Below are 22,722 nucleotides of genomic sequence, written 5' to 3'. Positions count from 1 at the left end.
ACTGTAAGCCATAATTTGTACAAGTAGTACAATTTTGCCACCCAACATACATATTATGGTAAAAATGTTGCCAGTTAATTCACAGTAGTCGCAAAGTGAAAGTAAACCTTTTGAAACCAGCAAGTGGTTGTGTATTTGGATACAACCTCTCAATGGTTATACTGTCACGTTGCAATATTGTATTGCATTAACTAAATATATGCAAAGTTAAGGGTAGACACATCTGTATATAATACATATTCCAGTAGTATTTGGTTTTTCAAATCCTTGGAGTGCTACTACTTATTTTCGTTTTAGTCTAGATCCTGGGCTCATCTCCCTTTTCTCTTCTATATTATTCAACCCATATAAAATACTATAGACTGTTACAGTCGGAACAAGGTCATATTCTGCTTCTGAAAAAAAACTACTGCATTATTCATGATCTTCTCATCACCAGTACCTACTTTTTGTGACAACTCCCTCTAAGTGGATGATATTTGGATGGTCAAATTGTCCCATAATACTAGCTTCACCCAAGAAGTCTCTCCTCTGCTTGTCAGTGTATCCAACTTTAAGAGTCTTGATAGCAACAGGAAACTCCCTTTTTCCTGGAAGTTTAATGCGGCCACTACAAACTTCTCCAAATTCACCTATAAAAGAAAAGATGATATTGGATGAAAATATAAAGAAGCATAGGTTCAGTCATCCTTCATTTAAAGGAATATGGCTACTTACTACTTGGGTCATACAATGCAATTTCACACAATGGGGTACATTTACTTACCCGGTCCTGTTGCGATCCCCGCTGTGTGTTCCCCGACAATCATGGACTCGGCGCGATTCATTATGATCGTGTGCCCGATATCCTGCATGTGTTGCTTCCCCGCCCAGGTCCGCCATAGTTCATCTTCTTCTGCATGTAAGTGTATGTCTTGTGACACAATTTAAATGTTAAATCCCGCGCTCAGTCCGAATCCGTTGGATCGTCTGACGGCTCGCCATCCCGATTTGTGACGCATAAAAACCGGCCACATGCACCACAGTGCCCTTTTAAATGCGGTGCAAATTGGTAATTGTCAGAGTATCCGACGTTTGTGCGGTCCACGGACCATTAGTAAATGAGCCCTAATGACACAATTTTGCATAGCATGTGAAAAACAAATTCAGTTCCACTCAGAAGGCAACACAAGTTCAATTTAAATCCACTTTCAGTTCTAGCTTCCAAACCATCATGTGAATAACTAATATGTTGTTATAGTTGATCTCTATTAAGAGCCAGCTTAAATTCAGCATGGACACATAACCATAACATTGATGAAACATAGGTACTATATCTATGGTACTTAGTCAAATACATTATGTAACTGGAATGTTTTCTTATGCTATAAGGAAAAATAAACAAAAATAACAGATAAAGCACATAAACCTATATTCCACAAAGACAATAAAATGCTGCATGGTTTGCCTACAGTCCAATAAACATAATGTTACACAATAAAACCACAACTTAATGGCTTTCTAGAGGAAAGTAATATTGTGCCTTGGACAATTAATGGTGGCGTAGAAATTCATTTGGCTAAAGCATTTCTAGAAACTTGTGTTGAAGAGCTCAGTACTCCCAGTTCTCCACTAAAGTTAACATAACATTCTCCTTGCTGTGACTTTTAGCAGCACTGAAGATAAAAATGGAATCTGTTCACAAATATCTATGGAGTTTACAGTTGCCAAATGTCTATAAATGTAAAGGACTTTTCCTACTTTTGACATGTGACCCAATTCTGTCGAGTCGCACTAATAAATGTGGTGCCATGTCCAACTCTGTACCAGAACATCCCTTTAGGTGCAGAATTTTGTGGTTCCTCAGACAGAGTGCTGCCATGACACAATTCTGGTGCAAAAACTTCATAAATACATGTTTTCACATTCTTTTCAGTACAAAATTAGACAGAAAACTATTCCAACGCTTTAATAAATGTGAACCATTGTGTCACAAAACTTATTTGACACATTTGGGTATACTTCTGAAGGAGATGTCTAAGTAGCCTCCAGGACACCAGGCAAAGAGGGGATCAGAAAATAGAATTTTCCTGCTTTCTGAATCAAATGCAGGAAAATAAAGCTATTCTTATTACAGGTACAGCAGGGTTAACATGACAGGCTTAATTTGTTATAACGTCTTATTGGGAGCCTGTCATCAAGAACAGGCACAATAAAACTTACTCACCAACCACTGTACCTTTGTTGAAAATGTTTAACATGACTGGCTTAACTTGTTAACACACCTTATAGGGAACCTGTCATCAAGAACAGGCACAATAAACCTTACTCACCACCCACTGTGCCTTTGTTGAAAAGGGCCATGCAGGTTTCCCAGCTTAAATGTGCCTCCTCCCTCCAGTAAAATTGTTCTCCAAACTTTTTTCTACCTTTATCTATGTTGTCTCCACCCACTGGTATGTGGCTCTGCCCATTCCACTGGCACCATGGAGAAAACTTTACTCTTCAGAAGTTGACTCATGTCAATTCATTTGCATATCAGTAAAATGGCGGTAATTGAAGTACAGTCATTTTAGGCTATATGGAGTGGACTTTCAATCTTTTACCAGGTGATAGGTCTTATTTAAAGGAAAACAACCAGTGTAAAAAAGTAAAAAAACACTACAGATACTCACCACTGCTCTTCATTTTGATCCCGGTGCTGTCCTCTGCTAGTCTTGACACACAAGGATCACATAGAAAAGAAACGTATAATTAGCTGGCCGGAGTGCAAGGACAAGATGTCCGGCGCTCCGGGCTGCTGCTTATGGCGAGGGTCATAAGTAGCATCCCAGATGGCCAGACATTTTGTCCCCACACTCCGGCCAGCTAATTTCTTTCTTTTTTAGGTGATTGTGGTGTGTCAAGACTAGCAGAGGAGAGCACAGGTATTAAGATGAAGAGGAGAAGTGAATATCTGTAGTGTTTTTTACTTTTTTACACTGGTTGATTTTGTGCTAAACAGTGCTACCTTTGTATGTAAAGAAAGAATTGAGGAGATGGGCACGGCTGAAAGTCAGAGGTAAATGATCAGCCAATAGTTGAGGACCACTATCAGATATAAAAGAAGGGGGTACCAATCAGGCAATTTGTGATAACAAGTAGTATTCAGTAACATTCAGTAACAAGTAGAATTTTATTATTGTATAAGTGACAATACATGACTCAACATAGAGAATTGAATTTTGCATTTTATGACAGTTAATGAAGTAATGAATTTTCCTTTATCAATAGTCAAAGAAATTAGGCTACTCAATACAATTAAAATATTTGTACATACCTGCTCCAATAACACGTTCAATAGTAATAGAGGAAGCATCAATTTCTTTAGCAAATTCATGTACTGCCTGATTTGGGTCTTCATAGGTGTGAGGGTCAATGTATGTCTTTATTCCTGGAAGTTTAACTGTAGTGGAACAGAAGACTGGCTTCTTATTAGTTGTCCTAGTAGTACACAAGTATAGTCTTTACACTACGCTGTACAAAATGCATGAATGTAGAAAATGCAGAATAATCTAAATACTGCAATAGATGCCAACCAGAATTACGAGCACTTACATTATTACAAGCAGTCCCCGGGTTACGTACAAGATAGGGTCCATAGGTTTGTTATTAAGTGGAATTTGTATGTAAGTCGAAACTGTATATTTTATAATTGTAACTCCAGACAATTTTTTTTTGCCCCAGTGACGATTTTTTCGCTGAAATGGGGCCAAGGATTATCAATAAAGCTTCATTACAGACACCTTACAGCTGATCATTGCAGCCTGGGACTATAGTAAAGCAACCAGAGAGCTTCACCAGAGGTCACAGGGGGCAGAGGGGTCCATCTTTAACTAGGTCATCTATAGTCGGGTGTCCTTAAGTAAGGGACAGGCTGTATTGTATTATTTCTACTGTCCTATAGAGGTTAAAGCCACATACTTTCAGCTATATTTTAAAAGTGAAAAAAAGCCTGGAAACTGGAGATGAAGTTTGGTACACAATGGGGGACATGTATCATAGTTTTTTTTACTTTGTTGTATAATTGAAATATTTGGAAGGACTTTTTTGCACCTTATGTATGATCATGTCATTTTTCTTGTGATAAATGTGTAGTTTTGGCTATTCTGGCAGGCCCAACGTTTGGCTGTTTTTGAGGCTTCTTGTTGCAAATGTCTCAAATCCCCAGCCAAGGAGGTTACATACAGGTGTGGACAATACTATAAATTTGGGATTTGAGGCTGTGTCCTGCACTTTTAAGCACTCTTGTCACAACCCAGGGAGATATCTGAGAATTAACCAATAAATAAAAAAAAACATGTAAATGCAAAAAATTTATGAATTTTAAAAAACTGCCCAAACTTTCAATGCCCAACAGGTTAATGTGAAAAGTTTGTGTAAAAATTAAGGTAAATGAAATAACTCCAATTAACATGTTAAAACAGTGTCCATGACAAAAAAATCCATCCTTTGCACCTGCCTTGGACCAGGTGCAGATTTGCGCTTAAAAAGTGGCAAAAATAAGTTATAAAGTGATACATAAGTGAAAAGTGGCACAGAACATCTAGAAAATAAAGATACATATAAGGTACACTACACAAGGAGCAGACTAAGGAGTACTTGAAAAACAACAGCAAAAGTCGCAGTTAAAAGTAAAAAAAATGACAAAAGTCCCAAAAATTAGACAATTTAACTATGTCCCCCACTAGGTTGGTCACGATTATGGTTCCTCCTGGATAAATGGAAACCTCTGAAAACATTTTGGTTCTGGTTATAAAGAACTATTTTTTAAAGAAACACCGAAGGGAAAAAGCATGCCAATAAATAGCAATAAATTCAAAGTTATTGGAAAATGTTCTAAAATTTTCCAAAATATCTTCCAAAAAATATTCTAATATTGTTGAAAAAAATAAATGATTATTAGGAGATTTATAAGTATTTTAAATCAAGTAATACAATTTTAAATTCTCTTTTCATGTCCTAAAATGATTTCATACAATATCTGTTGAGAATAAAAGGATCATCGATTACACTTTATTTAAAAGCATAAACCAATAAACCTATGATACTTACTGTGTCCATTATGAAAATGCATCTTTTCCTCTTCTGGATCTTGTTTAGCTTTGCTGTAGCCACATCGCCTGTAAAAGAGAACATACCATGGCTGCTTAATTAAAAAAAAGCATTGGGACTACTGGCAGTGATTAGGACGCAGTCCTAGGCCGGCTGCACACAAATGTGTTCATCCCAAAGAAACAGAGCAGTATCTTGGTCCAATTCCACAAATTCAACATAATGCAAAGGACCTAAGTCCTTGCATCATACAGAAATATGATGCAAAGATCAGACTATAAAAACTGTCACACTCTTGGTGCTGCAGTTTTGCCGGCAGACAGGGAGTCCTTGCAGTCTGTGGGTTGGACCAGCTCCATGTGCAGCTGGCCTTGGGCTGCAAATGTTAGGAGTGTTAGAGGCAGTGACCCATTGTTCGGCTCCACGTTTTATATGTCAATCTTTGACCATTGTCCTCTTAGAATTAGAAGGCACTCACATTTATCAGTGTGCAGTATAAAAACAACAGCAAAAATAAATGATTTGCCAGTCATTTTTTAACTATGTTAAGTTAAAAAAAAATTAAGAATTCCTACTAGAACAAAAAATGATTCATTCTGCATCATTATGGTTCCACTAAATAAAATCTAGAGATTTCCTACAAAAGATAGGGATTGCCAAGGGTATAAAAAGGGCTTTGTCATTGCTAAATGGTTCATAGTATATTATCTAAAGTGAGATAAAAATTATGATAAAGGCATTTTATTTTTCATTGGGAATATCTCTGGAGGTCTATAAATATATACAGCAGCATGTCATATTAACATACAAAATTAAGTCATGAAAACCCCCAATGTGTCATAAAAGCACGTCTCAACATGATGCACTGCATAATAATATAAAACGATTGCAGGTTTATGTTGGCATCGAGGCAATAGTTCAGCTTCACTAATAATGCATGGCAGGAAACCTGTCCATGAAACATTATCAACCATAGAGCTTCCAGATGTACTAAATTTACTGATCAGATAAACAGGCTATAAATTTGTCACTTAGTGAACAAATTATGCCCTGTAACGTCTGGCATGTAAATACTGGATTTCAAGAAAACAGATGTGTTGTGGTTTGAGCTACAGTCAGTGGCTTTAGTCCTGAAATTCAGCCTTTACTAATCTGATGGGTCAAACAATGTCTCTGCCCAGCAATTTTACATAAAGCAAAAAACTCCAGATATTTGAAAACTGCATAATTTTGGGTTTATAGGTTATTAAGTGTTGTGGGAATATCCGGGTTAATCAGGGACAGTGTTTTATAATTCTGCCTCACCATAAGGAGAACTCATACTCCCCGACCCTAGTCAAAAGCCTCTCCCTCAGGAAGACCAGTTCCCTACACTGTACTGAAGATACACCACCACGTCGAAAGCACTCTATAGAGATGGGAATCTGTTCCTTCTGGAATAGATATACTAATTTGTCTTTAATTCCACATCATATCAGTAGGCTTCCTGAATGTCATGCTTGATGGTAAGGGGGCTGCCTTTCAAGGTAGCAAAAGGGGCCTCGTTTTCCTTGTCCCATCTAGGAAAACCTATTTTCATATTTCCCAGAATCACCTAGTAGAGCATTAATGGCTGTAAGTCTCCACACACCTTCAAGAAAAGCCTTAATTGACAAAGTCTCCATAAGGAGAACTCCTACTCTCTGGCACCCCATCAGAACTGATACTCTAACTGGACTACTAAAAGTCAGTAAATGGGCTTTATTTACACTCTCTTATTATTGACCCCACTTTTAGCTATGGTTTTTTACTACAAAAGGATGGTTTTAATAAAGATTATGCTTTACCCATTGCAATATACCAGTTTCAATGGGCAAATAATATGTTGGTTTGATCTGGGAATTAATTTGTTATTCCTTTTTGGTGGCATTGAAGAGTTTATCCTTTAGCTACAGGATAATGGATCATGATATTTATCCTTTATCTTAAAGATAATAATCACTAGGGTCTAACCATCAGACCTCTACGCATCAAGAAAAAAGGAGCATGTACTCTGTGGATTGGGACAGGTGTTATTAAAGGCACAGACCTTTCAGATTTTTCAATATACATTATTACAGGAGGTTACACAGATGAATGCAAACAGCAAAGAAAATTTTATAGCAAGATACAGTGCTAGCCCTTCTAATTCACTTTCCATTGGTTCTTAACACAAATAGCATAAAGAATATGACAAAACTTGACTCTCTCTCAAATAGCCCTAAAAGGCGCTGCAAGGATTTCTGCAAGGACTTTTTGGATAGGCAATATTGAATGATTCATTGTACTAATCACAAGACAGAATGGTTTATGTCTTTAAACTGTACAACTGTGCAACTAATGTGAATGGGGTTTGTATAAAGTATGGGGCCAAAGTATTATGCCATGTGTGTCAGTTTTTTGGCATATCATGAAAATTGTGACTTTTTAGTCCTTTTGTGTAACTCAAGTCATTTTTTAAGACAATTGTAAAGGCTGGGAACAAAGCATTCCAGGGTGGGGATGCCATGACACATGATGACAAGCTAAATTTATTATAAACCATGCCAGAAAACTGGAGAAGGTTCTAGCTCAAATCTACAACAATCCGGACCTGGCGTAAGTCCAGGCTACCGAAAATGCCATTCTTAATACATCAGCATCCATGTGCTTCCAGCAGTAACAACCCAATATGGATTATTAAGATGTATAACATTTAAGCCAGGTTTTTATTGACACTTAAAAAAATTTAAAATAGATATAATATATAAAATATCTAATTTCCAGCAAATGTAACTTCCCTAAATAAACTTAAAAATAACACTAAATAAAAGGAAACTAAACAATGAATGCTGGAAAAGAGATGTACAAATTCATTTTCTAACCGTGAATATGTAGTTAGATTTCAGTCATTAATGTTTGTGATTTCCTGCAAGACAAGACCTTATAGTTGCAATTTATGCAAATAAATTTCTACTTTGTCTTGTTCTGGCCCCAATTATCCAGATAATTACTGGAAACTTTCTGGAAAGACAAATTAACTACCTACAGCGACTGTCAATGCAGCAAGCTTGACCCTTGTAAAGGCAACACTGGCTAGGACAGGGTAAATAAGTAATCCTATTATGTTGTAAGAAAAAGTGTGTGGCAGCAATTTAATAGGAAACTAAATTTATTATGGAGTTGATTGGAAAATAAAAATAATTTAGGAAATAAAATAGCATAATAATAGGATATTTATGCTGTGCTGATTAAGTTTACTGGATGTTTCAAACCTTACAACACAATCTAGATGGGATGTGGAATTATTTATGGTCTATAAAAAAAGAGATAGGTATGGATGCAATTATTAAAGTCATTATAAAACTTGTTTCTGTGTGTTTCTCTCCACACAAATTAAGGCTGAAAGATGTATCATGTAAGTAGATTGTTGTTGAAAATGCTGCACTGAAGTTTGATACTTCCACATTGCAGAGGTGTATCATTTAAACCAATTTACTTGGTGTTTTGCACATGGTATAAAAAGTATACCCTATTAACATGATAGGGCTAGCTTGCTATTCAAAGGAAGGAACAGGGGAAATCTACCATCAAAATCATACATGATAAAACACTTACACATAGATCCAGGCACTGTTAATGTGGTAATCTTGTTATATTTGTTATCAATACTTTCCTTCTAAAATCAACTTCAATATTATGTAAATTAACCCGAGGGGCTCCTTTGGTTATTTGGTGTCAGGTTGACAGACTTAGGTTGTAGGAATCTCTAGCAAGTGTAATTGGTTTCCGTTAATCACCTTTCTCAGTTGGTCTACATAAAGGACCAGCAAATACTTCCATTATTTTTTTAGTGCTAAGGACTTTATGGTCCTCTACTATGTCTGCAACCATGTGAATACCCACTTTCAAAAGCTTATCAACGTGTATGTGCCTTGCATAGGGTGGGGGGGTTGGGGAGAAATTGCCATACGAGGATTTTTTTTTTTATGATTTATTGGCATTAAGGCTTTTCCCAATCTCTTAGCGAGAGATGGAGGAGTAGAACAGCCACGGATGTATTTGCTTAACTATACTGGAGTAGTAAAGTTGCAGAGGTTTGGAACACCCATACCTCCTCATTTCCTTGTTGTATATAAGATAGATGAAGTGACTCAGATGAAAGCAAAGATTTGTTTTTGTAGCTGTTTGACATATAAAATTGGAACGTGCACATAATTTCATTTTATAAAGGACCACTCTACCTAGCCAGGAGGGCCCTAATTTGTTCATCTCTTCAAATTCCTTCTGAAGGGACTCTAGTAAATGTGTAACATTTACCTCCACCATTTTTAACTATCATAATTTTGATGTTTCTCTACCTTTAGCACCACATCTGGCTTTACAGGGGTTACCCTGTCTCATCCGCCCCTGCTTCCTCAGCAATTGTGCAGGTTTTTCAGCCTATAAATATGTATATCTGGTCCACGTGGAAAATCACCTAATTCAATCTTAAAGTAGCAAAGTTTTTGTGCTCTTTTTTAAAGCTATATATGTACTATTGCTGTAAGAGCTATGGCATAGGTGTGGTATGTGAAATGAACAGTTGTTAATGCTGAACAGACTCCATAATTGACTCTTGGAGTTGTACAGTTATTTTCATTTGTTACAAAACCAATAAATGGTATTGGTTGTGTAATGAAAAGTTCTATAATTTTAAACAATATGCCTTCTGCATGCTACCATTCTACAGAAAGCTTCTATGTTTTTTTTCTGTGGATAAAATATGTTCATGGTCATGTGATCTCATATGGTTCATTAGTATCACAGATATTAATCAGAGCTGTCGTGCACTTGCACAAAATCACTTGACCAAGGACTGGTTTCTATCCACTGAAAGTAAACGATGGAAAGAGGAATTGATACAGAAAGTATATTGGAAAATTGTATTGTTTCATTACATAAACATTAGGAATTATTTGTTGATAGTGGACAACACATTTAAATGTATCTAATGCTTTTCACTAACACCTAATTAAATATTCTCCATACCATTTATCAAAGGGCCACAATAAATGTAACTTACTTTTAAAAGTTGATTTTAGAAGGAAGGAAACCGTGGGTAGCAAATATAAAAAGATTACCACAGTCGCAGTACCTGGATCTATTAGTAAGAATATGTTTTTGATGGTAAATTTCCTTTAAAATGTAATTTTCATATAAAGCAAGTTTGATCCATTTTTGAAGTTTTACCACATCAGACATACCTTCCACTGAGAAGAAACCCAACCATTCCAGCGAGAAGAATGATGCCCACAGTCACCGACACAGCTATAATAGGAATCTGACTCTGATCACCTGTTGCTGCAAATGCTGAGTAGACAGACAGAAAGAACAGATTATGAATTCAGGCAGCTGAGAATTTGTACTTTATAATTAATTTGAATAAAACTAGATTTTTTGTTTACATGAAAATGTTCCTCAAACTCAAAAATAATTGAATCCTCGTAACACGTTTGTGAAGTATTTCTGTTATAAGATCACCCTCTGCATGAGATGTATAAATCAATAAGTCTTGGTGCTTCCACTAATGATGCAGTCACTTGCCTCTTTTTATCTGCTCTTTCCTGCATGTAATGATACATTTTCACATCCTTCTCCCAGGCTTTTCACCCCAAAGTAACCAATCAAAGTGCAGATTTTACTTTTCAAAAGTACTATAAGAAGTAGATGTATGGAGAATGGGTGCTATGGGCAACAACATCAGTTTTTTTTTTAACAGCCAAGTAAATACATCTTGAGAAATGTATAGCACTTTACCACTCTAAGGGGGGCAATCGTACAGCACAGCAAGCAAAATACATTCTAAAACAATATCATATAATTATTGAGTTTTGCCATTTAGCCTTCTTTATAACAGGAAATTTGACTTTTTAGATCAGTATATCTCTCCTAGATAGATATACTCATATGTATTATAAAATAAACTGGGAATACAGTTGTGATTTTCTAAAACCATTTAAATTACAGTTGTGTATAAAGAGCACACTGGTATTTATACCCCCTACCCCTAGAATAAATGAGATGAGAAAGCAAGATTCAGCATGTTAACGTAGCCAAGTGAGTGACACGAATGAGGTCTCTTCACTTAATGCATGGGGCCTGGGAGAGGAAATCTGGAGCAGTGTAAGAATGACAGTTCCCTGTTATGGTATTGATCTGCTGACTCTTTCCGCTAACTATTACATGGACATGAGCTGACAGTAATTAAAATGACTTACACACTGGGCTGGTTTCAAACTCAAATCTGCGACTGAAGGCACCGTACCCTGCGGCCGTGCGTGCTCGGATCTGAAATATGTAGGACGATGCAGGCTTCAGTCCCTCTGCTGTTATTTCTGTTTCTTTGGACTTGATAATTGTGTAGCTGGTCTCCTGGTCCTTGATTTGTACATGGAGAGATCAGAAATGGAAGAAAATAGAGAGAGAATTAAAAGAGTTGTCAAAAAAGTAATAAAAAAGAAAATTAAGGAAACAAAATACAAACACAAAACAATAACATTGTCGTCCCCTCAATCTGTAGCCACTCCAGTGGTACACAATGCTGGTAAATGAACAAGGACCCACATAATGTTTAAGCTAAATTGAATGTCATTGAACACAGGATTAAAGAGATGTTTTTTAAAGAACATGTAAAGAAGGATGGTACATAAAAAATTGTCAATTGCCTTTAGAGCCACACATGTGCTGAGGAAGAAGAATTGCAGTGTACCATGCCGAAATCACACGCTCACCTCCCAATGTTATAGGGAATCTCCACTCTTACTTAGGGCTACCAGGATTCGCCAATTACTTGGCTAGGGTTCCCCAATGACTTCGCTAGGGAATCTCCATCATGACAGTTTCCTAAGAATTCCTTTGGTTGTCAACCCATTTTGAAATTAGTCACTTTGAGGATGTTGCTAGTATTTTGGTTCAGTACAACGTGTGAAATGGCACTGAGGTGCTAAAAAACCAGCAATCATTGAATTCATTAGGGTGTTTACATTTTAAAATGTAATAACTTTGAGGATGTTTCTAATGTTTTGGGACAAAGCCTCCAAAATACATAATATACTCCAGTCATAATACTTCTTGTGCTGAGCCGAGCTAGTAAATAAATTAATTAATGACTCAACAAAATAGAGACAGCATTAGAAAATCTAGTTTTCTTGCAGAACTGAACTGTAGAGCTAAATATTCTCATGGTCTGTAAGGAGTAATTCTTTAGCCTCCTCTCATTATCAGTTTCCATGTACAGTTAGATAAACAGTTAAAAAGCACAATACAGTGAGATGGGAGGAAAATATTGGATGCATAAGATTTTTCTTTAACAAAGTATGCAAGTTTAATATTATCTTAAAACAAGAAAAATAAAAATAGTTATACATAGGGGCTCATTCATCTTTAGTCAGGACATTTGTGCATGTCTTTTCTTGATGTTTCTGGGCTTTGATTTATACATAAGGCAACTGAGTCTGATGGGTTTTGGAACTTTTAATTAAAAAGTCACACAAAAGTTGCACACTCTTCTCCTAAAGTTTTTCCTACACCTGATTGGGACTGGAGCATATTTGTGACTATTTAACCATGATTTGCGCCAAAAATGCAACATTTTCATATGTTCACATCTGGATTTTAAAGATTTATCAGATGCAACACTGAAAAATTGTTGCACAGCTAATTTTGCTAATCGAGTGGAAAAGTCACAAATTTCGAAGAAAATATATCAAATGTGCCAAAATCGCAAAATTAAGAGAAAAAAAAAGAAAATTGTAAGATGATGACAATGCTGGGTATCGAACTCCATGCATTACATTGATATTTGATGCACATAATTCTTAGTTCCCTGTCATGTAACAGAGACGACTGTCACAGCTGTGATCATGGACTGATCACTGAATAATGTGAATAATAAAGTTCACCATTGTCCCCTAGACTTTTCAGTTCTGCAATGAAAAAATGTCTTCAAGGATTTAGTTATACTAGTTCATATTCATGAAGAAATGTTCCATCAACCTAGAATGTTCCTAGAAAAGTAGAACAATCCTTTATATTGCAGGATTTTTTTTTATTGTTCCTCATTTCAATAATAAGAAAATGAAGGTTTATTTTTGGGATTTGCTGATCTTTGACTAACTGGTATGAAGCTTTTGTACACTGCTATGAGGCTCATGTACTGTACAACAATGGATTATTAATACACATTGTCAGATTTCTAATATTATTATTAATTACCTAATTGTCAACACATTTGGTAAATTCTCTGGAATCAGATTTAAGTGTGATAAATGAACCCTACTTAGGTTGAGACATGATTGAGCTCTATCTTTTATTTCTAATTCTACACTTAGGTATGATAAGTATTGGTGATGTATCAATGCTGGAAAAAAACGTATTTCGGTTAAGCCTTAACATTTGTACTTTTTACATGTTTTCTCTGTTTTGAGCAGCACACAAGCAACCCTGTTTCCCTGAAAATAAGACAGTGAGGGTCATTCGCGTTTTTGCGACGTGATACCCGAATTTTTCCGTTTTGCTCTGATTTTCCCTGTATTGCTCCGGGATTTTGGCGCACGCGATCAGATTGTGGCGCATCGGCGCCGGCATGCACGCGACGGAAATCGGGAGCGTGGCCGTAAAAAAAACAGACGGATTCAGAAAAAACGAAAAAAAAAGTGTCGCTCGACAAGCACTTACCTTCATCCAGGATGACTCGGTGAACTCCAGTGCATTCCGATGCTCTTCAGCGCAGCAGCGACACCTGGTGGAGGTCGGAGGTACTGCCTTAGTGAATCCCGGCCGGACCCGAATCCACCGCAGAGAACACGCCGCTGGATTGCGAATGGACCGGGTAAGTAAATCTGCCCCAGTGTCTTATATTAATTTTTTCTCCGACAGATGCACAAGGTCTAATTTTGAGGGGAGGTCTTTTACCATTAACAAGCATTCACTTTTAATGTGAATTCTATCAAGAATTTCTTGTGATTCTATTTCCATGTACATTTGCCAATCCTGGTATTTTAAGTCATATCATCATTACCTAGAAGCAAATCATTACTCTCCAAACCCTGAATTTCATGTTGAATTTTTTGTGACTCCATTTCTGTTAGAATCATTGGTCCCAATCTCTCATGTTTAGCACTTTCCTTTAATGAGCCCTTCTCTTGTCCAGGAAGCTTCTTGTAGCACATTTGCAGCGCAACAGTCATTGATTTTATCCCATTAAATCTTCACCCATGTCACAACCTTTTGCAGTATCAAAATGATCTACTAATAGTAGATGGCGTGAGAGGAGGTATAGCAATGACTGCCGCTAGGTCTTGTTTTCAGGGGGGGGGGGGGCCTTATATTCTGAGCTTGAAAAAAATTGCACTACTTCATATTTTTGGGGGGTGTCTTATTTTCAGGGGAATTATGGGTATTATGCATGACCAGTAAGGCACACACTAAAAAACCATGTATGTATTTTAAGTTGTCTTTCCCCATGTATTAAGTCACTCATTTCTATTGTATTTTTTCTTTGCTCACTTCCAATGTAACATTTGATATCACTTCATTTTTAGTAAGTCTCTCTCTCTTATCACATCATATAATTTCTTTTGCCTCTGGCGCAGCACAGGATCAGGAGAGAGAAATGACAGACGCACGCGGTTAGCAAGTTGCATATTTCAAACATGCTTTCATTTCCTGTGTTTTGTTTCCAGCTTTATCAAGACAATCAATGACTTACAGCCAGCGTTTTGAGTAAATTATTTACATGCAAAATTATTTCCTGTGCTGTCTTTATTAATATAGTACAACAGTGTCCCCTATAAGAAATAGCAACAGTATCATATATTCTATATTAATTCACTGAAGTGACCTTTATTCAGATGAACAAAGTCTGCCAATATCTCCGACCTGAACTTTTAATGTGTTTTCCCAAGCCGATGTGCCACACTAATGAAAAACACACACTGGAAGTCACCCTGGTAATTTACTGCAGACACAATCAATTAGTGATCAATTTCCCTATGTAGTTGACAGCTCCCCAACCTAGAAGAGTTAGTGAGAGCAAATAACACAAAGATATAATTGTACATTACAGAAGGTCAGACCTTTTCAAAGTATTTGATCTCATATTCCAGGATGATACCGTTAGGCTGCTCTGGTTCCTGCCAAGACAAGGAAATGCTATTTCTGGAAATTTTCCCTTTCTTCACATGAGTGACTGGAGATGGGGCTGTGAAAACAAAGGAAAAAATCATTGGATGTTGAAAGTGTTTTGTTTTCTAACTTTTACATATTGCAAAATGACAAACAGTTTAAAGGTTTCAGTCTGAAGCAGTGGTTGTAGTTCCAATAAGATTTCTTACAGGGGAAGTTCAAATTTACTCCATATCTCTCCATATCCTTCTGCATCCATTCATCTCATCTGTGCCTTTATGTCACATATTTATCTCCTACCTACTTATGAGTCCTTCTTTTTTTTTCTTCTGGATGAACATGCCCAAATATGTGTAACATATTATGATCAGATATTCAGGACAAATATTGAATCTCAAAGCAACAATCTATTTGTGTTAACACCCAGGGATTAAGCAATATTGTGTCAAATTCTTCTTGAAACAATTTTGTCTTCAATTTGGTTATTGCTGCTTCCTTTAGGCTTCTTTGATATTGGCGTTATTTATCACATTCGTGGTTCAGTGATTTCCTCACAAAGCCATTGTTTCCAAAGGGTGTTTTCACATTGGCATTTTTTCAAAACATATGAAACATGAACATGAAACATGTCCTATTTATTTCACAGATGTGGATTATGGAAGCCCAACTGATGACACAATGGAGACAAAACGCAATGGACGCATAGCACACACGCCGATGTAAACCTACCCTAACAACTCAAAAATGAACTTAAACAAAAACTCAGCAAATTTAAAACTACAACTCAAAGCTGAGGGTTTTACTCAAGATATGGGCATCAATAGAGACAGATCAGCCATTTTATAAACTCTCTAATACACTAATACTTACGCTTGTATGTAAAGCACATGAAACACAGATTTGAAACATATCATCATTGTTAAATAATTGTAGAAAAACAAGTATCATAAACTAAGAAATAAAGGGTAATGTACAAAAGAAAAATGGTATATGTTATTTTTTAAATAAATTTTAGCAAATATCAGATGGCTTAGTTTAAGTGTCTGAAAACTCCATGCATGGGCACATTTTATTAATAGGCAATTGTAAGCATAGAATGACCATATGGCTATGTATCCTCTAGAACCATTCACCTCTGCCAATGATCCTGAAGACCTACTCATATACTGAATAATACAGAGATAAAAAAAGAAACACAATACAGAGAGCAGAAGATAAAGCTGGTAATTTTACCCCTTTGAGCTTTCTTTAATAGAAGTGTTAAAGTGTAACTGTGCGATAAAGACCAATTAAGTATATCAAATCGATCCCTGAGGTATTCAGATGATAGTGTCTTTGTATCCGGAGCACATCTGCGTTACAATGCGCAGTGCTGGAGTAGAAAGGTAGAAGTATTTTGGAGATTTCTTTCTCAAACAAAACGTAATTTAATCTCAACATCCACACAAAGCCTGCAATCATTCTATCTTAAAAGTCTGCAACTGGATACAGCAATGTATGTTTTAAAAGGAGAAGCGCAAAGGCACAGGAACCAGTCTTTAAAGGTCACTTATTCTGCAAGGGCAGATTTCCCAGTATATCAGAGGGCCGTGCCACATTCACACAATGCTATGCTCTTACGCATTTGTGAAAACAAAACATAAGCTGCCCCTTTACGTCTGAAAGTGAAGTTATCTGTGTGTCACCAAATGGATAGATATACAACTAGATAAATAGTATAGAAGGTTGATAAATAGAAATTCTACTGTTAGATACTGTAGGTAGTTAAATAAATAGATATATAGGTAGAAAAAAGAAGAAGCACTCTCGGATAACTATGTAGCAAAAGGAGGTGAAGTGTTTAATCCATACACAAATACATTTCGCTATTTCGCTACAAATACATTTCGCTATTCGCCTTTTTCAAGTATAATGGTAGATAGTGGAAAAATGGATGTATATTAAGTCCAAAGGGTTAAATGTTAATGTAGTATGAAATTTGTATATTTTTTATTGTGGTCTCTTTTAACATTGGGGTAGTTTCTCCACCATACCCTTTATCAGTCTTTGTGAAGGTTATGTTGTGACACAACTTTATTTATATATTCACATTTGTTTTTTTCTCCTTTTTTTCAGATAACCTTCAAGTCTTGTTTTGGGTTGACATCCTTCAGTCTCCATCTGCATCAGTAATGGAATGTTTTGTTTATTTATGTAAACAATATTTTAAATGCTTATTTTTTTCTTTTGTTTTTTATAATGTCTTTCTTATCAGACCACTGGATATTTATTGGACTGTTATCCCTTGGCTACACATACAAGGAGTAGGAAACCATAATGTTATTTAGCTGTTAGATTGCCTCAAGCTGGTTCTATGAAAGGGACTCCACTTAAGAATACCATTATTATAATATGTGGATGCATATTGTATTGATGTTTAGGGATTGTGTGGACCATGTATGCTTCACGTTGACTTCTGCTAAAGTTTATTATGACTACGTATGCAAATTGAACATACGGGGACACACAGGGGCACATGTGCCTGTTTTCTGTTGGACTTTGAACGTTCTTTTAGGTGTAAACTTCTTGCACAGGTATTTAAGAAGTGTCTGCGCCACTGTGCCGCGCTAGCCACCATGTAACACAAATTAGGGGGCATTCTGGCGCTCAGTCGCACGCCCTATGTTAAAGGTGCACAAATAAAAAGTTGGTGAACTCTGTTGGGCCAGTGCAGTGAAGAGACAGATCCATAATTTCCTGCACAAACGTATACTGGGCAAATAGATATTATATAATTATTATATTCTATTAATGTTTCTTTATCTATCCCAATGCATTTTTTGAGATAAAACAGTAACTGTTACGAAAAAGATAATCAATTCATTAATTATTGTTTTTTTAATCTCACATTATATCAGAGATTTAAACACAGATTTTGAGGTTTTATAACATTTTTCGAGACATTCTCATTTTCTCAGGATTCTAAGATTCTTGTTGTATAAATATTGAAATCTATTTTGCCAGCTATTTTTTTCTTCGAGTATACTAGAACCATTTATTCTGTGGGCCATGATTCAGCTACTATGTTAAAAATTGGCTGCAGTATTAGGGCATTCATCAAGAAGACTGATTGCTGTATCATGTAGACTGGCAGGCTTGGCACCAAAGGACATTTCCCACACAGTCCACACAGGTCTGGGTGATTGGTGTACTTATTTTTCCTTGAATTTAATAGCAGCCCAGGGAAGGATGCAGTGGTTCCTGTTGAAGGAAAATACTGAATGGGAGATTAGAAAAGAAAATGGGTGGGTTAAGTTTCCTTTGACACTTATTCGAGAAAGAAAGATCTATTTCTTCACTTATATGATTGATAGAAAATATTAAGCACAACAGATAAGCTTTGTGTCACAGCCTAGTAGACATGATGAGTTTTGGTATGGGTCTCTCGCTCACAGAGAAAATGCAAGCACATTGTCCCATTCATAATTTGGTTGTAATATCTGCATCTCTCACAGTCCTCTGAAACAAGGTCTGTAGTAATGTAATTTGCATGAAGGAGGACCAAAATGGGCCTTCATTATGGCCTTGTGAAGGAGGATAAGGATGGTTGCATTCAATAATTTTGAATGTGTATAAAATAGTTACTGTTTCTTTACAGTAGTCCAGCAGCCAATGAAGAATGTATGCGTATGAATTAAAACAAATTAAGCAACAGAAGAAAAGGTTAGTAGTATAACTCTTGTTTCATACAGGCAGTTCCTGGGCAACGTACAAGTAGTAACTAGGGCACGGCCTGTTGCAGCTTCAAAAGCACATATAAATTATATGAAATCCACCATCTGGAATGTACTTACCAAAGTAAAACTAGTTGCAGATTTCCCTGGCACCATCTTCCAGAAATAGTATTTTATATTCCACCGTATGGCCTACTTTGTCTGCAAAATCTAAGTTTTATTTAGCGCAGGGCTACTGCAATCATCCAATAGTCTCTAAGAGCTAACTGCACACCCCCATGCACATCCATGATGTCTCCTATGCCAAGGGTAGAGGCCCACCCATGTGCAGTAGCTCCTGAGTAGCTGGCTTCAGCGAACATGCAGAGAATCCTTTCAGCTGGCAGTACCATTGTCACGGGTGGTTCCGCGACCCATATCGCAGGTTGCTGGCTCACCCATGCCCTGCTCTCCCTGTCAGCACATCGCACGTGCAACTCACGGGTTCCGGCTTCTGCTCTGTCCTCTTCAGCCATGCGCACGCATTACCGACTCCTAAAGCGTGCGCATGCCGGCTTCAGGAGATTTAAAGGGTCAGCACGCCAGTAATCGGCTCTGGACATTTTCATGTAATCTATTTTACCCTGCCTCTTCTTGCAAACCATGCCGGATCTTTGTGCCTCACAGCCTTAGAAAAAGCACCCCAGCGATATTCCTGAATTCCTGTGTATTCCTGTGTTCCAGTGTGTTACTGCTCCTGAGTCCTGTGTTGCCATGTTTCTGTGTTGCCGTGTTCCTGTATTAACATATTCCCTCCGTCTTCCTGTGTTACCAAAGTTTCTCCGTGATGCTGTGTTCCTGCATTGCTATATTCCTGTGTTGCTGTGTTCCTGTGTTGTTGTTCCCATCTGCCTGGACCTCCCGTTGCTGACCCTAAATTGGACCCTGCATCTCTGCTGCCTGCCCTGACCCTGTGCCTGGACCCAACCATGAGACTGTCTCCCGTTAAGGTATCTCTACCTCGGCTGGCACCGCAGGCTAGTCGCACCTATGGAACGACCTGCTGGTATCCTGCCGGAGCAAGTCCATCCTGCTTTGCGGCGGGCGCTGGTGAAGACCAGGTGCAACTTAGACTCTGGTCCCAGGTGTCGGCTAGTACCATTTCCCGCGGTGGTCCAGTGGATCCACTGATCATGACAACCATGCATGGAGCTCCAGGGGGAAACATATCCTTTCCTTTCAGATTTTAAGATGGTTGGCCATGTTCTGGACATAGCCTAATAGATAGGACCCCTCATTCATTCAGACATGTGATTTCCCCTTTCATTCCTGAAATGAAGGGGTAGCCTGGGATTTTTTAATCACCCTGTACAATAGGCTACATGTTAAAATTCAGACTTGCATGTGATACTAAATTTAAAAAAAGTATCAAGTATATAGAAACTTAAATGATGTTCTTTTCTCACAACATTTCTTGGGATAGCTTAAGGAAAATAAAAGGAGGACACATTTATATACACTTATATTTAAGGTATGTAACTATTTAAGGATTATATTCATTAGGCATCCACTGTTAAATTGGTCAAAAATAACTATTGATGGCCTATCCCCAGGACAAACCATCTATAGTTGAACATGGGAAAGGGCTACACCTGGCCCCCAAACTGTTCAGCACTATGTACTATACCAAATGTGGCTGTAAACCTCTGACAAATCTTGTTATGGTTTTTTTTATCCATGTCCTCCTTCCTTTTAAAATCAACAGTTAAAATTACGCTAATGAAGTTTAGTGGTAGATATCTTCAGGGAAAAAAATTTGCGTCGAAGGTCTTTTTTAAAATTCCGTTTGCTATTGTACAAGGAATTCGCTGGTTGTTGAACACCGTTGAATAGTGTTTTGGAGGTTGATATGCTTTTTTATATTGTGTTGGTTTTTTTAGTTTAGTTTTAGTTGTTTGTTTGTCTTTAGTATATGTTTTATGTGTTTTATATTGTGTATATGACTAAATCATTTTAATAAAATTTTATCTAAACTAATCTAAGGTTAAAAGGCTACTGAGGCAGTTCCCACAGCTCCTCAATGATGCAGATCAATAGGCTGCTACACTGTCTCCCCCTCCCTCTCTGTTCCTGTTTGTCACACACCTCCTTCTGCCTTATGTTATCTCACAAAGTAGAAGTTATCGCAGAAGCACACAGTGAAGGGGGAAGTACTCCTTGTACACTATAAAAGCCTGTGAATCTGCAGCACAGAGGGACTCTGGGAACTGCCCCAGTAGGCTTTCTGGCTCATTAGTATAAGTAAAAAAAATAATTTTAGGCCATGGATAACAAATATAAGATTACTACAGTCACAGCACCTGGATCTATGCATAAGTGTCCCAGGTTTATCATGCTTGATTTTGAGTGTAGATTTTCTATAAAGCTTGGTCATATGGAGACAAATGCTGTAAGATTGAAATGATCATGCCAGGCTCTACTATGTAGGAACAATATAAAATGTACTGCAGTTGATATGTATAAATAATACAAATAATACAATTTTATCTTTATGCATTTCAGGATAAACTTGTTATTTCTTCATTTAAAGACAAAACATGCTGTTCTAACACATATTTGTATGATTAGTATATTTGTGGTACCACTGTGATATAACATAATAAATATATATTTTATATGTTTTTTTTCCAGAATAATGCTCTGAAGCTAGAATACCATCCAAAATTCTAAAAAGGAACCACTGTAAATTTAGTGGGAATTTCTTTAAGCTCCTTTGTGAACAAACCCCTTTTTATAAGCAGCAAAAAATATGATTCATAACTCTTTGGTGGTTTCAAGCGACAGCTAAAATTCCAACCTCTGCAGTATGAATCATTACTTTTTAGATTGGCTCGGTGTTTAAAATTAATAGGTAATAGAATTTTCCCGAATACACACTAGGGACCTTATGGAAGCAAATAATGAGCGAACAGTGAAAACACATATTTCTGTGCTCAAAACCCAATTGCTTGATATGATTTATTTCTCTAACAACGCTTTTAGATGTTCCTGGTTGTAAAGAAAACTGAATTCAATGCTGTTCCCAGACAGTTTAGGTGGATACAAAGGGCAAGCCGTGCAATGTGTCTACACATACGGTTTATCTGATACCAAATGTGCGTAAGTCATTCTTACTATGTCCGACAGATAAAGAAATACACATTATTTCCTCTTGTAGGCTCTGTCTCAAGCCTGTTGAAGCAGATAACAGTGTAATGAGTCAGTACAACAAATAAGTTATTTCTCATTAATTTTCTATTATTGTAAAACCTGAAACGTATGTAGCAAGGGTAGATTCATAACTTCTTTAGCTGTAAGAGGTTTTCATCTACCCCCTTTGCAACTTGTAATAAAAGTAAAAAATGTTATGCATGTGCAACACCCCTGTCAATGCATAGGCTAGGTGGTTGTTGCGAATAGCGCCCTGTCCTTGTCAGAATCTATCTGGTGAACCTAAGGCTAGGTAAACTTAGTCATTGCAGCTTGAAGCCACTGCCTGTTGTTGTCCAATTATATTCCTTGTAATATTGTAAAGCAAGCTGGAAGCTGGTTGGAGGGGGCTACCACCTGACCAAGGGAGTATAAAATACCCTGGTGGGCGGGAGCACATGGTCAGAGATCAGAGACTCCGTCTTGGTGCACCACAACCACAGGTGCACAAACACATCTCATTTAAAAATATGATATGTTTCTTGCTAGTATTAATCAACATATAATCAACTTGTTTACTTGTTTACATCATGAAAGCCAATAT

At 37.1% G+C, this 22,722-nt stretch overlaps 1 protein-coding gene across 3 annotated transcripts in view; it reads right to left on the bottom strand.

Moving 5' to 3' along the window:
- Nucleotides 1-22,722, bottom strand: part of EPHA5 (EPH receptor A5) — a 216,661-nt gene that overhangs the window by 22,131 nt on the left and 171,808 nt on the right. For 2 of the 3 annotated variants that reach the window (XM_072115041.1, XM_072115057.1), the window contains exons 6-11: nt 15,189-15,313; nt 11,331-11,490; nt 10,317-10,422; nt 5,074-5,141; nt 3,299-3,442; nt 447-632 (exon numbers count right to left, since the gene is read on the bottom strand). In XM_072115041.1, coding sequence (XP_071971142.1) covers nt 447-632; nt 3,299-3,442; nt 5,074-5,141; nt 10,317-10,422; nt 11,331-11,490; nt 15,189-15,313 — 789 coding nt within the window. The remainder of the gene's footprint in view (nt 1-446; nt 633-3,298; nt 3,443-5,073; nt 5,142-10,316; nt 10,423-11,330; nt 11,491-15,188; nt 15,314-22,722) is intronic. The other variant, XM_072115050.1, reaches the window with a different exon arrangement.

The sequence above is a fragment of the Engystomops pustulosus genome, chromosome 1 (genome assembly GCF_040894005.1).
Source record: "Engystomops pustulosus chromosome 1, aEngPut4.maternal, whole genome shotgun sequence".
In the NCBI taxonomy this organism is placed as follows: Eukaryota; Metazoa; Chordata; class Amphibia; order Anura; family Leptodactylidae; genus Engystomops; species Engystomops pustulosus.
Note: the sequence above shows the minus strand (reverse complement) of the source record. Positions and strands in the feature narration are given on the sequence as shown.